The sequence below is a fragment of the Chironomus tepperi genome, unplaced genomic scaffold (genome assembly GCF_022539635.2).
Source record: "Chironomus tepperi strain 1889 unplaced genomic scaffold, CSIRO-AGI_Ctep_v1 contig_349, whole genome shotgun sequence".
Lineage (NCBI taxonomy): Eukaryota > Metazoa > Arthropoda > Insecta > Diptera > Chironomidae > Chironomus > Chironomus tepperi.
In genome coordinates this window covers 1,172,532-1,194,065 of record NW_027226471.1, presented here as the reverse complement: position 1 = coordinate 1,194,065, position 21,534 = coordinate 1,172,532, and the positions used below count along the sequence as shown (strand labels likewise).

At 34.6% G+C, this 21,534-nt stretch overlaps 1 protein-coding gene across 2 annotated transcripts in view; it reads right to left on the bottom strand.

Annotated features, from left to right (window-relative positions):
- LOC139094077 (dopamine receptor 2-like) overlaps window positions 1-21,203 on the bottom strand; it is a 28,461-nt gene extending 7,258 nt beyond the window's left edge. For both annotated transcript variants that reach the window (XR_011544748.1, XM_070644991.1), the window contains exons 1-5: window positions 20,374-21,203; window positions 16,358-16,370; window positions 13,235-13,332; window positions 13,015-13,075; window positions 8,706-8,790 (exon numbers count right to left, since the gene is read on the bottom strand). Coding sequence is in view for 1 of the 2 variants with exons in the window: in XM_070644991.1 (XP_070501092.1) it covers window positions 8,706-8,790; window positions 13,015-13,075; window positions 13,235-13,332; window positions 16,358-16,370; window positions 20,374-21,097 (981 nt within the window). In the remaining variant the exon portion in view is untranslated. The remainder of the gene's footprint in view (window positions 1-8,705; window positions 8,791-13,014; window positions 13,076-13,234; window positions 13,333-16,357; window positions 16,371-20,373) is intronic.
- Window positions 21,204-21,534: the final 331 nt, after the last annotated feature.

Sequence of the window (21,534 nt, the reverse complement as noted above, 5' to 3'; positions counted from 1 at the left end):
TTGTCATACGAGGTGTACTATACTTGTGATTATATGGTATATGTACCGTACCGTACCAGTAACTGAATAATCAACCTCAGAGCCAGATATCGACTCAAATTTTGTAAGAAGCCAAGTCGACTTTTCCAAACAAAACCCGAATTAACTTCAGGTTCTGTGCTAAATCTTCCTTACCCTAGCAAGCAAAGAGCGTGCTCTCAAGAGTAGAGTAAGCTAAGAGCAGCGCTCACGAGCATACTCATCTAGTATATTTAAGATGAGCCATCTCTTGAAAGCATGTTCTTTGTCTGTTAGGGTTAATAACACTATCAGCATCCATATGACTACCAAAAATAGGCTGCTTCTATTTGGTGTTGCTAAAGAAGGTTTATTGGACCCTTAAAAGCTCCGCGATGCAGCTTTCTTCATTTCTTTCACTCGGGAATGGATAATGATTCCAAAATAAAAAAGTTTCTACTTAAGGATGTATAAAAAGAAGTTGTTTGAATGGTGCGATAATAAAAATAAAGAAAATTCAAAACTTTTTTTTGTTATATTTTCTCATGATTTTTTGTAATAAAGCTATCATAATATTGAAGAGCACGTCAGCTTTGTGTCTGTTCTTTTTAAGAAAAAAAAAATCTTTAATTTGTTGTTTGTCAAACTTTAAAAAGAGCTTCAATTAACTGAATCAGGGGATGAACCGAGGGGTAGGGGTGGGTGTGGGCAAACCCACTTCACACACATACCCCCTTAACATGTACCCCCCTCCCTCTAAACCCATTAGATTTCAAAATGCCCCCACCTACCCCCTCCATCTCAACAAAACTCCAGCTACGCCCCTGAATTCAATTCAATGAAGCTATTATGTGTGTGGGATGATGATGCAGACGACTTTTTTTAAGTGTCTGTCGTCTAATTTAAATTGACTAAAGCACGGCTGCCTACAGTCTTTTTTTGATTTCTGAATAAAAACAATGATTTCCCGGGGTAGTCAAAAGTTTTTTAAAGAGGAAGTACAGAAACATTTGTCTGTGAACTTTAACATTATAAATGGCCTTAATTTGTCACTCGATATCACTGTATATTGTAATTTAAGTTTAGTGTTATTTGAACTCATTATGAATGAGGAAGTGTTTTGCCGCAATGGCGTGAAAACTTTAAATTTGGTTGAATTGAAATTGTATGGAATTTTGAAGGAACATGATGAGTTTTTATGGCAATTTTAAACGCAAACTAAACTAAGAGAAACGCTAATGAGCAGGCTTATTTTTAAGTAAAACAAGCTATTGATGCTCTATGCCTGTTAGAGACATTGTATAGAAATTTCCGGAGCAGAATAATAGTTTAAATTGGCATTCTGTCAAGCACTTCTAACAACCCCGATAGCTTAGTACGAAAAGCATTCGACTGTAAATTTTAGGATGCGGGTTCGATTCCCGTTAAGAACAAGTTGTTCGGAAAGTGACATTTTTTCTGCTATTCACCCTTACAGGCAGAGATGCCGCTTTTATAGGTAGTTGGTATTAATATACCATGAATGGATGCTCATTGCCTGCTATGGACTGTCAATACTCAAGTTATTAAGTGCCAAAATTAAGTTTCAACAATCAACAGTCGTTCATATAAAATGGAAGCAACATTTGAAACTATTTGGCATTGTCTATCCTTATCTACTTAATTTCATAATCTAATACAGAACAACAGTTCCTTCATTTGCAATACACTTCCAATTGGCATCAGCAATACTACTTAAATCCTGTTTGTATATATCTTCAACTCCAATTAAAGTAATTGCAAAGGCAAACAAAGACAGACAAGGAGAGATTCTCAAGGATGCGGATTTTAAGTATATTTAATAACAATTTCTTATTCTCTTCCTTAAGTGCTTTTAATCCTTAAGAAAATCATAAAATTAAAATGTTTCCCTTTACATCCCAATTAAAACTGCATAAAACTTGAAGTCAAGGCAAATTCAGAGCCCATTTCTGTCTGACTTATAAAAATTAATTAACTCAAATTATGTCAAGTGTAATTTTCAAAGCTGACTTGCCTATGATGGTGGAGGAATACTTAAGGTCAGTGGTGGGCAACCTACAATCTTTGTGACGCGGCACGCTAGTGTAGAAATGCCATGAATCGAATGGCATGTGAGGCTTCAGTCAAGGCTTGTCACTAGTGCGTGCCATGAATAAAAGGTTGCCCACCACTGGCTTAGTCATATAGAAAATAAAGATAATAAAAGAATAAATATTTTATGATGCGGACAAAATTCTTGCAATGAAACTTATGGGAACTACAATAAAAAATAAAACTTTTAATTTCTCTAAAAGCAAAAATAAATTTTTCATTCACTTTCGTCAGCATTAAAAAGTTTTTAAACTCTATTTTTCTGCATTTTTGAAACTATTCTTTGGAAAAGAAAAAAATCAGTTCTTTTAGATACACTGAATGTTGAGGAAGTTATAGTTTTGTGTTGGAGATAAGATTGAGTAATTGTGTCAATTAAGTCTTTTTTGTTATTATCTGCAAGACTTTTCTTTTTTCCTGAGGTTTTGATAGAGTTTGGAATAGTTTATGAAAAATGCATAGTGAAATTTGGATTCTGTTTAAGCGCAGTCTATAAATTAATATCAATCCCGGAAGACACACGGAGTAGAAAAGGATAAAAATTCAGCTTCAGTAAAGCATGGCTGTGACTTTTGGTCCCTGGCCTCAGACTAGAGAAGAGCTCGAAATCTACTTGAGTTTTTGTATAGAAAAGTCAACTCAGGTCGAATCGACTCGAGTTCTGGACTACAGTAAAGTCGATCTTGGGTCTTGTTTTCGGCAATTCTTACGTAGTTTGCTCTCTATGAAATAGGATTTTTAAAAGCGATCGTTGTTTGAAAGCAACTACTGCATATTTTGTGGATGACACGAGATCGCGAGGAAGATCGAAGAATTCCTGTATCGGATCTGTTGAAAAGGACACTTTAGTCCTTAATAAAAAAATGTTTCCAAGAATAGAGCTGTCTTTAGACATTCCATACGTGCGGTAATGTGCTCTCTTGTACCCGTGTTGAGATTTGAGTTTTAAGGCAAAAGAAAATAACGGTCATTCAGGATTTAAAGAGTTTAACGGTTGTTCAAAATTCAAAAGTTAAGTTCAAAATTGAACTTAGAATTTTGGCGGGAATTTTTGGCGCGAACTTTAAAGTATAAAAGGAGGAATTTTTGGAGAGAAAGTCAGTCGAGTTTAAGAACTCATTAAGGAAACAATTAAAGGATAAAGGATAAAGATAAAACCAAAGTAAAACCATAGTAAGGTTTTATAAAGGCTAAATAAATATAGCACGTGGTTTACAGAGTACTTTTCAGTACTATTAGCGATTGCTTAATTAAGGTGTACTTTTCAGTACAAAGGAATCATTAAAGGTTACTCAAAGAGTACTTATCAGTACTAGAGTGTACAGTTCATCGCCACTATGGGCAATATAGTGATACGAAGTATAGTATCAGTTAAGGGATTATTGGACAGTAGTCGTGTCAAGACTACGGGAGCATCGCTTAAGGAAAGTGAAACAGAGTCAACAGTACGGTCAAAAGAAAGTGCATCGCATAAGGAAGATGGATCAGAGTCAGCAGTATCGAACAAGCCAGCAGTGAACACAAGTGGTGTCAGCAGTACGGCAGCGATAAGGCATAAGGAAAGACTTAGGGAGTTCCGTGCAGCAGAGAGGCGAGTTCCACGGCGCAGCACTTACAGTTTTCAACAGGTTATGGGCCCAGGCAGCGGCCTGCCTGAGGTACGGAATAAGGAAATAGTGATGAGTGCGCGACTCAATGGAAAGAGAGCTTCAGAGAACAACATCAGCTATGATTGGTGCATTGATTCGGGTGCTACAAAGCATGTTTGTAACATCAAGGAAATGTTCACTGAGCTAAGAGAAAGACGTGGACAGGTGAAAACAGCTGATGGAAACAGTGTCGACGTTGAAGGAGTAGGAAAGGTCTCCTTGAATATCATAGTCTATGATAAGGGCAGAAGGAGAACCTTAAAGGTTGAGCTTACAGAGTGTTTATATGTTCCTAGATTGGACGGAAACTTGATTTCTGTAAGGAAGTTAACGGAAAAGGGATTCAAGGTAGAATTCACTAAGGACAAGTGTTTTCTGTGGCATAAGAGAGAATCAATTTGTGTTGGAAATTGGCATGGTGGCTTATATTATCTACAGCCTGCAGATGTATGTCATAAAGTAAAGGAGAATAAACAGTTTTGCGTTCACGAGTGGCATAGGATTTTGGGTCATCGCAATCTTCCAGACATTAGGCGTATGGCTTCAAAGGATTTCATTATAAAGGAATGTCAGTGTACAGATACATGCGAAAGTTGTTTAAAGGGGAAGATGACAAGGAAGTCATTTCCAAAGAAGGCTAAGGATACAGAGGAGGTATTGGACTGCATAGTCAGTGATGTCTGTGGTCCAATGCAGGTACAGTCAATAGGAAGATCGAGATATTTTGCAACGTTTACGGACATTAAGAGTGGATACACTGAAGTGGTGTTTCTTAAAGGAAAGAACGAGGTTGCAAAGCGGACTATAGAGTACATTGAGAAGTTAAAGACGCAGTTTCGCAAAAAGCCAAAGATCTTGCGAACTGATCGAGGCAAAGAGTTCATCAACAGCCATCTTCAGAACTATTTAAGGAAAGAAGGAATTAAGTATCAGTGTACAGTAGGCTATGCTCCAGAGCAAAATGGTGTAGCTGAAAGAAAGAACAGAACGTTGATGGAAGCAGCAAGGACAATGCTGGAGGAAGCGAATCTTCCAAAGAACTTTTGGGCAGAAGCTGTCGACACGGCCAATTATGTGTTGAACAGAGTAATAGGTGCAACAAAAGAGGCGTCACCATATGAGCTGTTCTTTGGGAAGAAACCGGACTATACAGAGTTACATGAATTTGGCTGCGAGGTCTACGTAAAGATTCCGGATGAGAAGAGAAGAAAACTGGACAGAAAGGCTGAAAAGATGAAGTTCATCGGATATGATGATGAATCAAAGGGTTACAGAGTGGCTAACAGGAATCACGTAGTCACAGTTAGTAGAGACGTGGTGTTCATCGAACAAGAAAAGGGTAAAGTTATAGAGCCTAAAGAAAAGGTAAAAGTCAAGGAGCCAGAAGGTAAAGAAAAGGATAGGAAGCCTGTAAAGAAAAGAATTAAGGATAAAGTGGTTGAAAAGAAACAGTCTGAGTCATTTTATTATGAACCAGAAGGGTCAACACAGGACGGAGAATTAATGGATGAGTTCTTCGATGCTGAGGATTTTGAAGACGATATTCAGGAGGAGCTTGAAGTAGAAGTTCAGGAGGAACCAGAAATAGAAATTCAGGAGGAGCAACCAGCACCAGTAGTTGAGGTCCCGTTGAGAACATCAGCAAGAAGTAATGCTGGACAGTTGCCAAGTAAATTGGGCGACTACATAGTCTACAAGAGCACAGAAGAAAAGGAGCCTGAAAACTTCAAGGCGGCGGTAGAATCTAAAGATAAGGATTTATGGATGGAAGCTATGAAGGAGGAGCTAAATGCGATCCATGAAAACGAGACATGGGAACTTGTGGATCTGCCTAATGGCAGAAAAGCTATAGGGTCGAAATGGGTTTACAAGATTAAGAAAGATGATAAGGGAGAAATAACAAGATATAAGGCGAGACTGGTAGCAAAGGGATTCTCGCAGAAGTACGGAATTGACTATGATGAAGTTTTCGCTCCAGTGGTGAGATCCACAACATTTAGAACAATGCTGTCAATAGCTTCAGCTAAAGGTTTTAAAGTAAAGCATTTCGATGTGAAGACGGCATTTCTAAATGGAAAGATCGATGAGGAAATATATATGAAGCAACCAGAAGGATTTGAAGAAGGAAATAAAGTATGCAAGCTCAAGAAAGGACTCTACGGATTGAAACAGGCGGCAAGGCAGTGGAATAAGGAGATCACAAGAATCTTGTTGGATAATGGTTATCAACAGAGTACGAACGACCAATGTTTGTACTCAAGGATTGAAGGAATGTACATGAATCATATATTGATTCACGTAGATGACATTTTGATGGCAAGCAACAGTGAGGAAATGATGGGCAATCTATTCTGCAGTATGAATAAAGAATTTGACTTGAAGGATTTAGGAGAGATTAGGCACTTCTTGGGAATAGAAGTGGAGAAGGATGATCATGGTTGCTACATGATCAAACAGGAAAGATATATAGAGGAAATTGTCGAAAAGGCGGGTTTAAAGGATGCAAAGATTTCAAAGTATCCTTTGGATCCAGGTTACGACAAAGTTTTTGATAAGGAAATGTTAAAGGACAACTCGGAGTATCAGAGGCTAATTGGAATGTTGTTGTATCTATCAACTAACACAAGACCTGATATCTCAGCGAGTGTATCGATCTTAAGTCAGAAGATCAAAGGTCCATCAAGGAATGATTTGAATGAGATTAAGAGAGTGATACGGTACATTAAGGGATCAAAGGATTTAAGGTTGAAGCTTGGCCAACCAGGAAAAGGACAGGATCTGACAGCGTACTCAGATGCTAATTGGGCAGAAAACCGTGTTCACAGAAAATCGAATAGTGGATACGTGGTGATGCTGAATGGAGGAACAATCAGCTGGGCATGTAGAAAGCAAGTCTGTGTGTCATTATCATCTACAGAAGCAGAGTACATTGCATTGTCGGAAACAGTACAGGAAGTCATGTGGATCAAAGGACTATGTAAGGATTTTGGTTTTGACTTAGAAAGGATTAAAGTTTATGCAGACAATCAAAGCTGCATAAAGATGACAGAAAACCAAAAGTTCAGCAACCGGACGAAGCATATAGACACGAGGTATCATTTCATAAAGGATTTGAGGGAAAAGAATGAGTTCAAGGTTGAGTATTGTCCAACATCGGAGAATGTAGCGGACATGCTCACAAAACCACTTACAGGTGAAAGGATTTCGAAGTTAAGGAGCTACGCAAAAATGGAAAGGTTATTTTCTTTTGAGGAGGAGTGTTGAGATTTGAGTTTTAAGGCAAAAGAAAATAACGGTCATTCAGGATTTAAAGAGTTTAACGGTTGTTCAAAATTCAAAAGTAAAGTTCAAAATTGAACTTAGGAATTTTGGCGGGAATATTTGGCGGGAACTTTTAAGTATAAAAGGAGGAATTTTTTGGAGAGAAAGTCAGTCGAGTTTAAGAACTCATTAAGGAAACAATTAAAGGATAAAGGATAAAGATAAAACCAAAGTAAAACCATAGTAAGGTTTTATAAAGGCTAAATAAATATAGCACGTGGTTTACAGAGTACTTTTCAGTACTATTAGCGATTGTTAATTAAGGTGTACTTTTCAGTACAAAGGCAGTATTAAGGATTACTCAAAGAGTACTTATCAGTACTAGAGTATACAGTTCAACGCCACTATGGGCAATACAGTGATACGAAGTATAGTATCAGTTAAGGGAGTATTGGACAGTAGTCGTGTCCAGCATACGGAAGAAGCATCGCTTAAGGAAAGTGGACCAGAGTCATCAGTAAGGTCAAAAGAAAGTGCATCGCATAAGGAAGATGGATCAGAGTCAGCAGTATCGGACAAGTCAGCAGTGAACACAAGTGGTGTCAGCAGTACGGCAGCGATAAGGCATAAGGAAAGACTTAGGGAGTTCCGTGCAGCACAGAGGCGAGTTCCACGGCGCAGCAGTTACAGTTTTCAACAACCCGAGCTAAGGAAGTAAGTAAGTAAGTAAAATTTTTGAAAACATTTCGAATTCACGTTGAGGTGAGAAAAGTGTCTACAATCTCAATACAGAGTCCAAACTTTGGTTCATGATTTTATTTTAAAGCGTTCCCGAATAGAACAAGTCAACAGACTTGTAAATCAATCTTAAATACGGCTTCAGGTCGGGAATATTTATATTTTGATTGATTTATGTTAAACGGAGTTCAAATAGGGGAAAGGGGGTCTAAAACTTTTATTTTAAAAAGTTCCGAAATTTGTTAACCGTCCCTAATGCTAAAAATAGTGATTTTAGAGCCCCTTCTCTCACCGTAGGGAGGACAGAATTCATGTTCACAGTTCAGAAATCTGACTAGAGTCAAATCAGCCTGGAGCAGAATTTTCATCCATTTATATGCCGTGTGCTATCCTGAATAAGTTATCAACTTTTTAAAAAAATTGTCAACATAAATTGAGTGTAAGAACGGTCCAAAAGTTCACATAGTTACTAAAACATAAATTCATCACAGCTTAGGAACATCATGAAGACATTTTCAACTTTTAATCCCATCGAGACCTTCGACTTCCATTCGCTATTATTCCTATTTCAGTCAAAAAAAATCAAAAATATGCTGTCGAATCGTTTTTATCCCTGATTTTGTATCCAACAAAGAAGATGAAATATATTGAAAAACTTTTCAAATTAATTTTTCCTCTTTATTGTGCTTTTTTTGCTGGCTGAAAAAGAAATGATTCCATCCGTTTTTTTGGTTCGCATTGAATAGTTTCAAAGCAGCAGATTTGTGTTTAAAGTTTTCACATGCACAACTTTTAGATATAATTTATTTCTCGATTAATCATAAAAATTCTCTTTTAAATTTAAATAAAATTCACTGCTGGATAAAAGGAAACTTTAAGTTGGATGACAATGACTATGCATAAAAAAAATAAAGCAGCAATTTAGAATGTTTAATGAAACTGTCATACCTGGGAAGCCTTTGATCTCATTGTTGGTTGATATTTCCTTCGAATTTTTCTAGGACAGCATACACACAATATCCTAACAAATGCTCTGTTGGGGGAGAGAATAGAATGGAATAAAGTATATAAATAAATCGTGTATATATTTTTTTTTTGCTACTAAGCAGCTCATTCAAAACATTCACAAATAGAATGTTGAAAGTCGTTGTTTTATATCGAGGGTATTCAGCGCATTTTTGTCTCAGCAATCAGTATTTTATTGGGTGATCTAATCACTTTTGGACCTATAAATTAAGATCCAGTAAGGTTTAGGTCACTATCTTGGTCTAAAAAACAAGATCCAGTAAAGTTAAAAACACTTCTTCGTACTAAAAACAAGATCCAGTAATGTCTAAGTTGCGATCTTAAAAACAAGATCCAATTCACTTTCTTGACCTACAAAAAAGATCCAGTAAGGTCCAAGTCTTTTTCCCGTCCTTAAAAACAAGATCCAGTATACTCCAAGTCTTCATACAACAAATTTATGAATTTCAATATTTAACGCATTTTTATAATTCAAACCCTTTCAACTGTTACGTCGAATTTAAATTTTGATAAAAAAAACATTGTAAGAACATTGTAGAACATTGAAAAACACTGTAAAACAATGAAAAAAACGTGTTTTTGTTTACCAAAATAAAAAAATTGATAATTATAGTATTTCTGGGTTGATTTCAAACTTTCAAATGATCAACGCCCTAATAACTTGATAGAACTGAGCTGTTAAAATAAACCAGAGCTCTGTCCGCTGTCTAGTTACTGAGTTACTGTCAAATTATTGAGTCAGCCAACCAGGCAAAGTGAATTATTAAGCAACCTTACTGTTCAAACTTCAAAAATGCTCTAAAATACGCTCTTTGTGCTTCTGAATACAGACATTTTCAGCATACTTACATCCGTTTATTTAAAAACAAACCACAAATTTTTTTATGAACTGTCAGAACAGTCAAAAGGAAGGAGGAGGTAAAAAAATATGTATCCCTGTACTTTCATAATGTAAAGCTTTGTAAAAAATTTTATCCAATAAATTACAACAAGGAAAGTAAAATTAAATCTAAAAACAACATAGTTCTTACAGATCTGTTACAGCATTGTTGTTCATTTCCTGGAAGGAATTCTCTCAAAGGGGTGTCAGTTTAGAAAATTACATTTCATGTTACAGTCAATTCTGCAGAATTTCTTTTCTTGTCTTGTGGTTTTTATTAAGGTTTTATGATTAAAGAACAAAAAGTGTTTTGTGACTTTAGGGAATAGCCTGAGATTTTTTTTGAGGGGAAGGGGTTTTGAAATGCTGTCAAATTTCTGGCAAAAGCAGAGAATTTTGAACCGGTCATCAGCCTTCTATAGTAAAGGATATAGTAAAACCCAATCTAAACCGAGAAGAATTCTTTTGGATTCTTGGTCTCAGTCTTGGTTCCGTTCTTGGTCTCGGTCTCGCAGCTTGGTCCTCAGTCCTCGGTCTTTGTCTTAGTCTCAGTCTCAGTCTCAGTCTCAGTCTCAGTCTCAGTCTCAATCTCAGTTTCGGTCTTGGACTCAAAATCTATCAGAATCACTCATTCTTAGTCTCAAAAATGCTTCCAAACCAGACCCCCTTTCCCATTTCACTTAGGTAGTTACTTCATAAAATTGAATAAAATTTAATTTAAACCACAAATCATGTCAATAAATTTGGCAAAAACTATTTCAATGATTTACATGTTTTACATGACGACACCTATCCAAAATATTCAAATGAGTGTCTTGACATGAAATGTACATTAAATTAACAAGTTCAAAGGATCATAAAAGGGCAAAAAAAAATAAATTATAGAAAATATTTCACTTTGATGAAAATTTATGATTCATAAATTGACCAGAGATTTAGTGTAAATAACTTAAAAGCGTTGAAGTTGTTTAAGGAACAACTTCCAGTCTATTAATTAAAATGACTAGCATGTTTCCTATTTTACATCTCAATATTTTAATAAACTCTCCCAAATTAATATTAATAATGATTATTTTTTGATTCCGATTATGTTGTATTGATGGCAAAAAAAACTGACAATTAGGGCTGCATGTTTGTTATCAAAAATCACAACAATTAATCAAAAATAATTCACCCTTATTTACATGACAGCCTTTTTTCGGTTGTTAAAATATGTAAATGGAAAATGAATAATGATATTATAGATTATATTGTTCGAAAATTTCCTAAATGCATATAATTAGAGGTCATTTAATGTTTATGGAAGTTGTGGTTGCTGTTACAAATTTTGTTAGAAACGCATCTGTTCTAATAGTCTGCCGAGAAGCATAAGTTGGTTGATCGATCCAAAATCGGGCACTAGGATGGCATGACTTTGATATGGTGCCGTATTCAAATAGAATCTGATACCAAGTCGGAGTCACACCAGCCTGGAGTCGGATTTATGATCAATTAACTGATTTGTGCTATTCGGAGCTACAAGCTTTGTTTAGGGTGTTGTTAAACTATACACTAGAAAATTGTCGTAAGTGGGATGGAAACACAAACTTGTTTTATCGCGCTTGGGTGGAATCCACAAGGAAAGAATGCGCCTTGGTGCTCCAAAAGCAACTTGGCTTAGAACAGTAATGTGGGAATGTCAATTAGATGTCAAAACAGAGTATTTGTACAAGTTTAATGATTTGGCCAGCAACAGAGTCAAATGGAAGGTCTTTTGAAATAGCCTAGGATCCAAGTCGGAGCATGTTTCCAATAAGGAGTAAGTAACTTAAACTAAGAACCATGTATAGACATAAGCATGCGTTTTTGACTATGCATAAGTTTGCCTTGATCTAGACCATGCTTAGACGAAGGCAAATGCTATCATGGTAAAGCTAGACACCTACATATCCGACAACTCTGGTCGATATTATAACCGAGAGGCACACAGCGTACAAAATGTTAAAAATCCACCTCCTAACCGAAATTAGTTTAGCTTGAAGTCGATTTTCAATGATTTTCTACGATTTTCCCACGCCGCGTGCCTCCCGCGATTTGAATAAAAGAATCTGATATTCGTAAAAGCATTTTAAGAAAAACTTAGCAAACAACTTTTTTAACAAAAACACCCAACAGTAATAACAATTCCTAGATTTTCTTTTATATATCCGCAAAAATTCTACAAAATATTTACTTTCCCTAATAGAACTTTCATCATTCGTCAAATGACTTAACAAAAAAAGGAAAAAGCACACAGTATAAAAATTTTTATGGCCAAACTGAGAAATCACCATATTTATTTACCGAAAACTGCAGTAAAACTGAAGTTTATGTACAATGAATAATAATGGGGAAAAATGGTAATGTACAAAAAATAATACAAAGAAGTAAAATTGATGGATTCAGTAATGGACTGGCATGAAAAATCTCAACAAAATTATGAAATGGACGAATGGATTTTTGTTGCAAAAATGGAATCAATCAAAATTTGTGGGATTTTTTTAAAACAATTGTCCATTGTCGGACTTTTTGGAACTTTATGGAGTGGTGGGCAATCTGTGTGCTGCGACACATTGGAGTGCTTAAATCAGTGGTGGGCATCCTATGTGCCGTGGCAAAATAGTGCGCTGTCCATTGTTGGACGTTTTGGAACTTTAAGCAGTGGTGGGCAACCTGTGTGCTGTGACACATTTGAGTGCTTAAATCAGTTTTGAGCATCCTATGTGCCGTGGCAAAATAGTGCGTTGTCCATTGTCGGACGTTTTGCCACTTTAAGCACTGATGGGAAGGTTGTGTGCTGCGACACATTAGAGTGCTGTCCACGATGGACCATCATGCAACTTTAAGCAGTGGTGAGCAACCTATGTATCCCACTAGGTATACCACATAATACCATTTAGAATTGGCAATTGACAGGTGGAAGCCGACAATAGAGCCAGCTTTAGGCGTCATCTGAGGGAGGTCATAGATCTGAACGGCAATCAGAGTAAGTAAGTAAGGGTAATTTGTGTGTCACGGCATATTGGTGAGCTTAAAACAGTAGTAGGCAAACTGTGTGCCATGGCATATTAGTGTGCTGTCCATTGTTGGACACTTAGCAACTTAAAGCAGTGGTGGACAACCTGTGTGTCGCGGCACATTCATACACCTGCAAAATGCCATGAAACGCAGTTTCGGTCGAGGCTAACCACTAAGGTACACCGCGAGGAATAAAAGATTCTCCACCACTGCTCTATTGAGCAATATTCCACATGCTGAATTATTTCATGTCTGTATTCAAAGCTAAAAAAATATTTATTGGAAAATCATCAAGAGTCCAATATTCATACTTACCGTCTAAAATCTCGACTCCAACATGCATAGATAACAGGATTCATACTTGAATTTATCCATCCTAAACCGTAATATAACAATAAAGTGGAATAAAAAGAGAGAAAATGTAGAAAATTGAAAATGAAAAAAGAGAATTTCCCAAATGGACAATTTCAAGCTTATCACTAAGAGAAGTAAAAAAAAAAAAGGAAATAGAAAATTGTTCTTTGTCAAGAATTACCTAACCATGTAACTACAGCGCTCACAATCTCCTCGTGCGCTATACAGTCTACGCAAAGGCCGGTGAGCAAATTTACAACAAAAAACGGAAGCCAGCAACTGTGTCAAATAAATGGAAGAAGATTTGGATAAGAAAAATGATTTTTTTTAGTAACTTATGCAAATGGATATGTTGTCTATATACATTTGTTGTTCTTCATCTTCATTTAAGATAAATTGGCTTTTAGCAGAGGCTGGTGTGATATTGAGATATATAATGCTATTTTTTATTATGGATGTTATCTTATGATTTTTTGGGAAATTCAATTTACACTAGAGGACACTAGATTTGTGTCTAGAAGTGGATTAATGTATTTTAATTTTTAACTTCTTGTAATGGACTTCTGTTATGTTGTTGTATCTAAAATTCTTAGCCACTCTTGTCTGTTTTAGCCCGTGTAGTATATTTCAAGTGGGAGTGACTTTTTACGTCGACAGAATTTCTGCAGAACTTCTGCAGAACTTTTGCAGAATTTCTGCAGAACTTCTGTAGAAATTCTGCAGAATATTTTTCATAATTTTCACGTTTTATCAAAAAAAAAAAAGTTCGCTCATGCCAAGACTTGAACCCATGACCTCATGTTTCAATAACCTTAACTATAACCATTTCACCACCAAGACATATTATTTCATATTTGCATAATGGCAATTTTTCATATAGATAGATATATAAATATTTCTTTGATATAATTGGGGGTGAGTCGAAGTGGCTCGGTGGCGGAATGGTTTAGTACTTCGGTACATAATTATTGCAATACCGATCTAGCGATCATGGGTTCGAGACTGGGCATGGGAAATTTTTCACATGTCCTTTTTCGAATCATATGTAGTGGAAACGCGGCTCACAGCCTCCCTTTGAAGGCTACAGGCAGTAATGTCATCAAAGAAGTGGTTCTGATCCCACTATAAACTGTAGGTCTATTGAGTGCAGTGGTCTGGCGCACCCTCACTCGTTAAACAATCATTAGCCGCGAATCGCCCTAGCGCAGCTCTGGATCTTAAAGATCTGAATAGCTAAAAGGTTTTTTTTTTCTTTGATATAATTACTTTCATTATAATAAATATCAAGAAATTTTAATTTTTTTTCACATAATTAAGGAATAGGTAGATTTTACGTAAATTTTCATTATTATTTCAGAAATTTTGTATGAAATTATATACTTCACAAAAGGGTATTTTATCAAAAAATTTGTATGAAACTATATACTTCACAAGAGTGTATTATCTCATAAATTTTGTAAGAAATTATATACTTCACAAGAGGATATTATATTAAAAAATTTTGTATGAAATTATATACTTCACAAGAGGAAATTTTTAAGGTTTTAACTGTAATTTTTCCTTCTACAAAAATTCTTCTAGTGAAGTATATAATTTCATACAAAATTTATGAAATAATAATGAAAATTTACGTAAAATCTATTCTTTAATTATGTGAAAAAAAAAATTAAATTTCTTGATATTTATTATATTTAAAATAATTATACCAAAGTAATATTTATATATCTATATGAAAAATTGCCATTATGCATATATGAAATATTATGTCTTGGTGGCGAAATGGTTATAGTTAAGGTTATTGAAACATGAAGGTGGTCGTCATGGGTTCAAGTCTTTGGCATGAGCGAACTTTTTTTTTGATAAAACGTGAAAAATATGAAAAATATTCTGCAGAATTTCTGCAGAATTTCTACAGAAGTTCTGCAGAAATTCTGCAAAAGTTCTGCAGAAATTCTGCAAAAGTTCTGCAGAAGTTCTGCAGAACTTCTGTCGACGTAAAAAGTCACAATCATTTCAAGTGTGTACCTTTAGGTGGTATTCTCTGTTATCAACCGCTGGCGACAGAAGCTGTGCAGGGATATGTACTTAAAAGAGTAGATTAAAATCCTACTCAAACCCTCGCTTGTAGGGTGACAGCCCCACAAACAAGTTTACAACTTGCTATTTCCGAACCCAACCTGTGCAAAGAAAGCTATAAAAGGATAATCCAGCAACAGTCAAGTGTGACTCTGACACGAATTTAAACCGAATCCAGCATCAAGTCAGAGTAACGTCAACAAAAGGCCGGAATTTCGATCGATTAACTCATTTGTGAGCTATTCGAGTAGATTTTGTCAGGCTTTTTTAACATCTGAACATATCCCAACATACAAATCACATACTTGGCATATACATACACTGTTGAGTGAAATTATCCAGGCTAAGCTGTCAGCGATATTTGAATGAAACACAATTTCTTCAAATATCGTTAAATTCCGCTTGAAATACGATGGATTTAACAGTATTTGTTTGGAGTTTGTGATATTATCGCCTGGTTTTCCTAACCTAAGAATTTACTCACGAGCAAGATTTTTTAATTCATTTGAGAATACTCTCGAAAGTGGCTTTGCACGGAGTATGCTCATACTTACTTCCTTGGCTGGGGCTCACGGAGGCCCATTGTCGCGCGCACTCGAGGCACCATTGCCACGAGCAAGCTCATAGTCTCACAAGATTTAATCGAGGACCGGACAACTCAGGCAAAATATATTGTAATTTTTGTCATTCTTGTCACCTTTCTGTCACTTCTTTGTCACATGTCACCTAAATTGTACGCCCTCCTGATTTAGTTATATTACTCTCTGGTCGACTTATGATCTGGATCTTCTATTCTTAGATTATATTTAAGAAATTATCAAATAACATCTAAAATTGTCTACAATCAATTAATCATGCTGAGATTTGGGTTTAAAATATTAGCAGGTAATATAGAATTTCCAGATATCAAAGCCGTTGGTTTTTTAGTCGACGGTGGTTAAAAATAAGCTAAGATAAGCCAATAAGTTTAGCCAGCTAATACATCGGCTTAGCTAAGTCGTTTTTTTGGCCGGCGACCAGCCGGTGACTTAAGTGACTTAGATCTCTGAGAATTTCTTAAAACGACTATTTCAGCCATTTTCCGTTAAAAATTCCAGAAACCATACCCATTGGTCTGCCTCAGGACTCATTTTGGATAGCACTGCTTTAAAGTAATCAATCCTCACAACCAAATAGAAATATCACACCATCTCTGCATACTTAAAAACCAATATGAAAATAGACTTACATTATAAAGACCCCTGAGTAATGTTGATGTTTTTTCAAAATTTATATATTTGTGTCATCATTGTCATTATCGCATCATTTTCATTCGATTAAGCAGTAAATTCATATAAAAAAGGAAGAGAAATGATAGAAAAAAAGACATATTAAAATTTGTCATGTGTAAAATTGGAATTTCCTTTTCCTGAATAGAAGAAAATTGAATATTCAAGGGTATTGAAAAAGAAAGTGAAAGTGAATCTTGGATAATAAAGTATGGCAAACTTTAAATTCTGTTCATGAACTTTAAAAGTATTGCAAGTTTCCTGAAAGGATGGATTTCAATTTCAAAAAGTATTCAAAGATTAAGTCATTCTTTAAATTGGTTTAAAATGCCAACATCTTTCTCGAAGGTTCAAAAAGTAAAAAGTGAAAGAATTTTTGAGGGTTAAATTTGATCCTCTGTGAATCTTAAAGTGATTATGAGAAAGCTTCGTGTTGAAGCTTTTGGAGGGAAATTTAATTTAATGTATAAGCTAAAGTGATTTTGTTCATTGATTTTTTTGAGTCTTTAATGAAGTTTTTAAATATTTTAAATTTTATGAATTTTGGTATTTTTTTCTTAGATTGTGCATTAATTAAGGATTTACTTGCTTTGCTCCCAAGTGACACAAATAAAGAATGCTATGGAACTTTCAAAGCTCCGCCAACTCTTTTTTAATTAAGACTGAATGGAAGGTTACCATATTTATTATTGTCAAATGTAGCCAAAATTAAGTAAAACTCAGTGAGGCTTTCGTGTGGGTAAATTTAGCAGCAATATGGATGTAACACGGAGATTTTATAAAGCCCCAAAAGCTCCATGGCAAAGCTTTCTTCATTTGTGATGCTTTGGATAAGCCCTAGGACTACCTCTCCCAGTGGACAACTGGATATAATGTCAATACAATAACTAAGGTCGACAAATGACAAACTTTATGGAATGTTCGGAAAAAAAGTCATCGCTTGACCATAGTTCTAGTTAATAATTAGACATTATGTCTAGTTATATATTTGGGCTGGATTAAAAGCTGCCAGAAAAACGCTCAATTACATAAATCTCCAAAAACACAAACTTTACTCCATTAAAACTTCAAATTTTCCAACAATATATCCATCAAAATCCACATTTAATTCGTTTGGACTCATAAAAAAAATCCGCTGAATCATTTTTTATTAAAAGAATATTACATTTTGAAAGCATAAACAGAAAAAGTGCTTCATCACTGTCCATTCATCAAATGAAATAAGAATGAATGAATATTTCCGCAAATCAATCATTAATAAAGAATTGAAAGACTTTTTTTTCTTTTATTATCTTGAGATAATTGCTTTTCTGCATTTCTTATTGGATGTTGATGCAGATACTCAATAAAAATTTTTAATTTAAATTAAAAAGTTTGAAGCGCTGACTTAATGAGATTCTCAATCTATAAATATTATTCCTACCCATAGCTGATTCACTTTAATGATATTATTAATTTAGTGCTGCTGCCATTTTATTGTTCTCATAAAAATAGAATTGAACTTGTGCCAAAATAGTGAGTGCTAAAGGAAGAAGTGAAAATGAAAAGGCTCCAAATAATGGACAGAGAGTTAGAGAATAGTTTCAAGTGGGAAATCGTTCTTTGTTGTGATGCTTAAAGAATTTCTAAATAGTTAGGGAAGCACCGCATGATATGTGAAATGAATACAGATTTTGGGGAAGAACTTTGGTTTTTAAAAACATTTTCAATTTTAGATGCGTATAAATGAAATAATTTTAAAATGATTTTAAATTTATATGGAAAAGATTAGAAAAGTTTTTAAAATTATAAAACTGAAAGTTTTTTTTTGAAATTTTTCAAAATTTGATTTTTTTAAAATTATTTTTAAATTTTTTAAAGTTTTCAATTTAAATTTATAAAGTTTTCAATTAAAAATATTAAAAAATTCAATTCAAATTTTCGAAATTTTCAATTTAAATTTTTGATATTTTGCTTTCAAGTTTTTAAATTTCTGAAATTTTCAATTTAAATTTTTGAAATTTTTAATTTAAATTTTTTTAATTGAATTTTTGAAATTTTAAAATCTGTTAAATTTTTAATATAATCTTATCATCAAAATACAAAAGCTTCTTACAGTCAAACAATCCTAATGCTGTTTCGTCTACGACTATCTTTATCGCAATCTTTTTCTTCTAAAAATTTATTCACTCAAGCAATTGAAAAAGAGAAACCTGAAACAATTTTCATGGGTCATTGTGTATTCATGCATGTTTTTTTCTTTTGTTTTCTAAATTCTTTTAGAATTTTTATTCGGCAATATTAAAGCCAGAACAGTTCTCGTCACGGATCATCGAAATAAATTTGTTTCTGTACTTTCTGTGTGAACTTCGCACGTAATTTGATACTTTAAGTTCTCATCAAAAAGTTAATGTTTATTTTATTCATGAATATTTAAAACTTTCCCTAATCACAAGCCATTTCCATTTCGTCACACAATCAATCCAAGAAAGTTAAACACGTGCCTGATTAAAAATTGTCATTTATCGATTTTTTTTCTAATTAATTTATTTGAATTTAAAAATATATAATTTCACCTTAAGTAATCAAAACTTTTTTGGGTAAGAATTCTATTATTCATAAACATTATGAATGAAATTGATTGGGTTGATGTCAAGTTGTGGGATTACGGCTGTGAATGATATTAAAGGATCGATTTATTTTCGCACTTTTGACATTTTGCGGTATTTCAATGTTTAAAGTCATTTGAAATTCAATTTGGTTGTTTACGGACGACGTGACGGATTTTGGGGTTATATTCTGAGAAATTTGATCTATAAATATAATGAATGAGACGTGGAAGGTCATTAATTTCGTTCCGCAACGTAATAATCATAATAATTAATTCACGTTTGGAAAGTGATTGATTGAGAAATTTCGATGTAATAAATTGAAGCGACACAAATTAATAATGTTTGGCTATATGGCGACTTGAGCCGCTTCTTTGTGACATTCTAATGACTTCCATAAGCCACATATCACATGTGCCATATGCAACATTTCGCATGTACAATATACAAAATTTCATGTGTGCCATATGCAATATGTCACTTGTGTCAGATGCAACTTGTCAATTGTACCATAAACAACAAGTCACATATGTCACATGACACATGTCACATGAGCCATTTATAACATGTCACATGAGTCATATACAACATGTCACATGAGCCGAATAAAACGTATCACATGAGCCATATACAACATGTTTCATATGGCACATACAAAATGTCACATATAGCACATATAGCATGTCACATATGACACATACAAAATGTCACATACGGCGCGTGTAATATGTCATAAATGGTGCATATATCATATCACATCTGAAACATGCAACATGCCACATCTGGTACATACAACCTGTTATTTGTGCCATAAGAAACATGTCACATGTGCCATATGACAAATGTGTCACATATATCATACACAACATTTAACGTATGACATATGGAACATTTCACTTATCCCATATACCACATGCCACTTATGTCATATACCACATGTCTCATATGTCATATACAACGTGTTACATATGCCATATACAATATGTCACATATGCCATATATAATATGTCATATGTTCCATATACAACATACAATATGTGAATGTGCCATATACAACATGTCACATGTGCCATATACAACATATCACATGTGCCATATACAACATGTCACATGAGCCATATACAATATGTCTCATATGTCATATGCAACATGTCACATGTGCCATAAACAACATGTCACATGTGCCATATACAACATGTCGCATGTGCCATATACATGTGTCATATAATCGGCCCATTAAAAGTTCTTTAGTCGAGCCTTCTTCACTTGCATCACTAAGAAAAGCTAAAATTTGCAAAGCAAGTCCAATTCCACCTTGAATATCCAAGTTATTCAATTCAACAAAGTCATTTCACCCTAATAAACAGCCATAAAACATTAATATTTACCCATAACAATTCCTAATGTTTTCGCTGCCTTTTTCTCTTTCGCAAATTTCGCCAATTTTCGCGATAAAGAAAAATTCTTTACAATCTGTCTATCACGTCGAATACCGTTATTGTGTAAGGCAGATAGTGGCTCTTCATCAGGCTCCTCTGGCGTTGAGTTTGCCGTTGTATTTTGATGTTGATGTTGCAATTGATGATGATGAGATGAATCACGTTCACGGGTCGTTCCACCACGATGAATTCTTAATGTTAATTGCGTTTCACCAGATGCCATCAGTACTTGTTTCGTACCCAATTTAAGAGATCGTGTTTGAACGACTGCAGCACGATATATTCTACAGTATGTAAAAACCATTACAAGTAATGGCAAATAGAATGAGATTGTTGATGAGAAGACTAAATATCCTAAATGTTCAGTAAAATTGCATTTGAGTGCAGGCATGGGACCATTTCGAGCTGCACGCCACCAATATATTGCCGGAAAACTAATTAAACTTGAGCATATCCATACAGCTGCTATAAGACCTGCCGCACGATTTCTCGTCATTTTCATTGGATATGAAAATGGATCTGTAATTGCCCAATATCGATCTAATGATATCACACATAAATTAAGTATTGAAGCTGTTGAGAATAGGACATCAAGTGATCTCCATATGTCACACCAATTTTCGCCAAAAAACCATGTATTTTGTAGCACCTCATAAAGTGCCGAAAAAGGCATTACAACTAAACCAACAAGACAATCAGCAACAGCTAAGCTCGTTACGAAATAATTTGTTGACGTATGCAAATATCTCTCGCGTATAACAGCTAATATCACAAGAGAATTTCCAAATACTGTTGCGAATGAAAATAGAAATAGAAATGCTAATAAGCTAACGCGATCACTTGGTAGTTCTTGCAGGTACTGTGTGAAATTTGGGTCCGCTGTTGTTGTTGCAATTGATGTCGTTTGGCAACAATTTGAATTAAAATAAAAATTTGAATTATTAAATATCAGCACAGGCAGCAGTTCATCTGTGATGTTATTTCCATTTTTACTATTTAAATTATTATTATTATTATTGTTGTTGTTGTTGTTATTATTATTATTATTATTATTATTTAAATTATTATTATTATTATTATTGTTATGATGATTATTGTTTAAGTTATAAA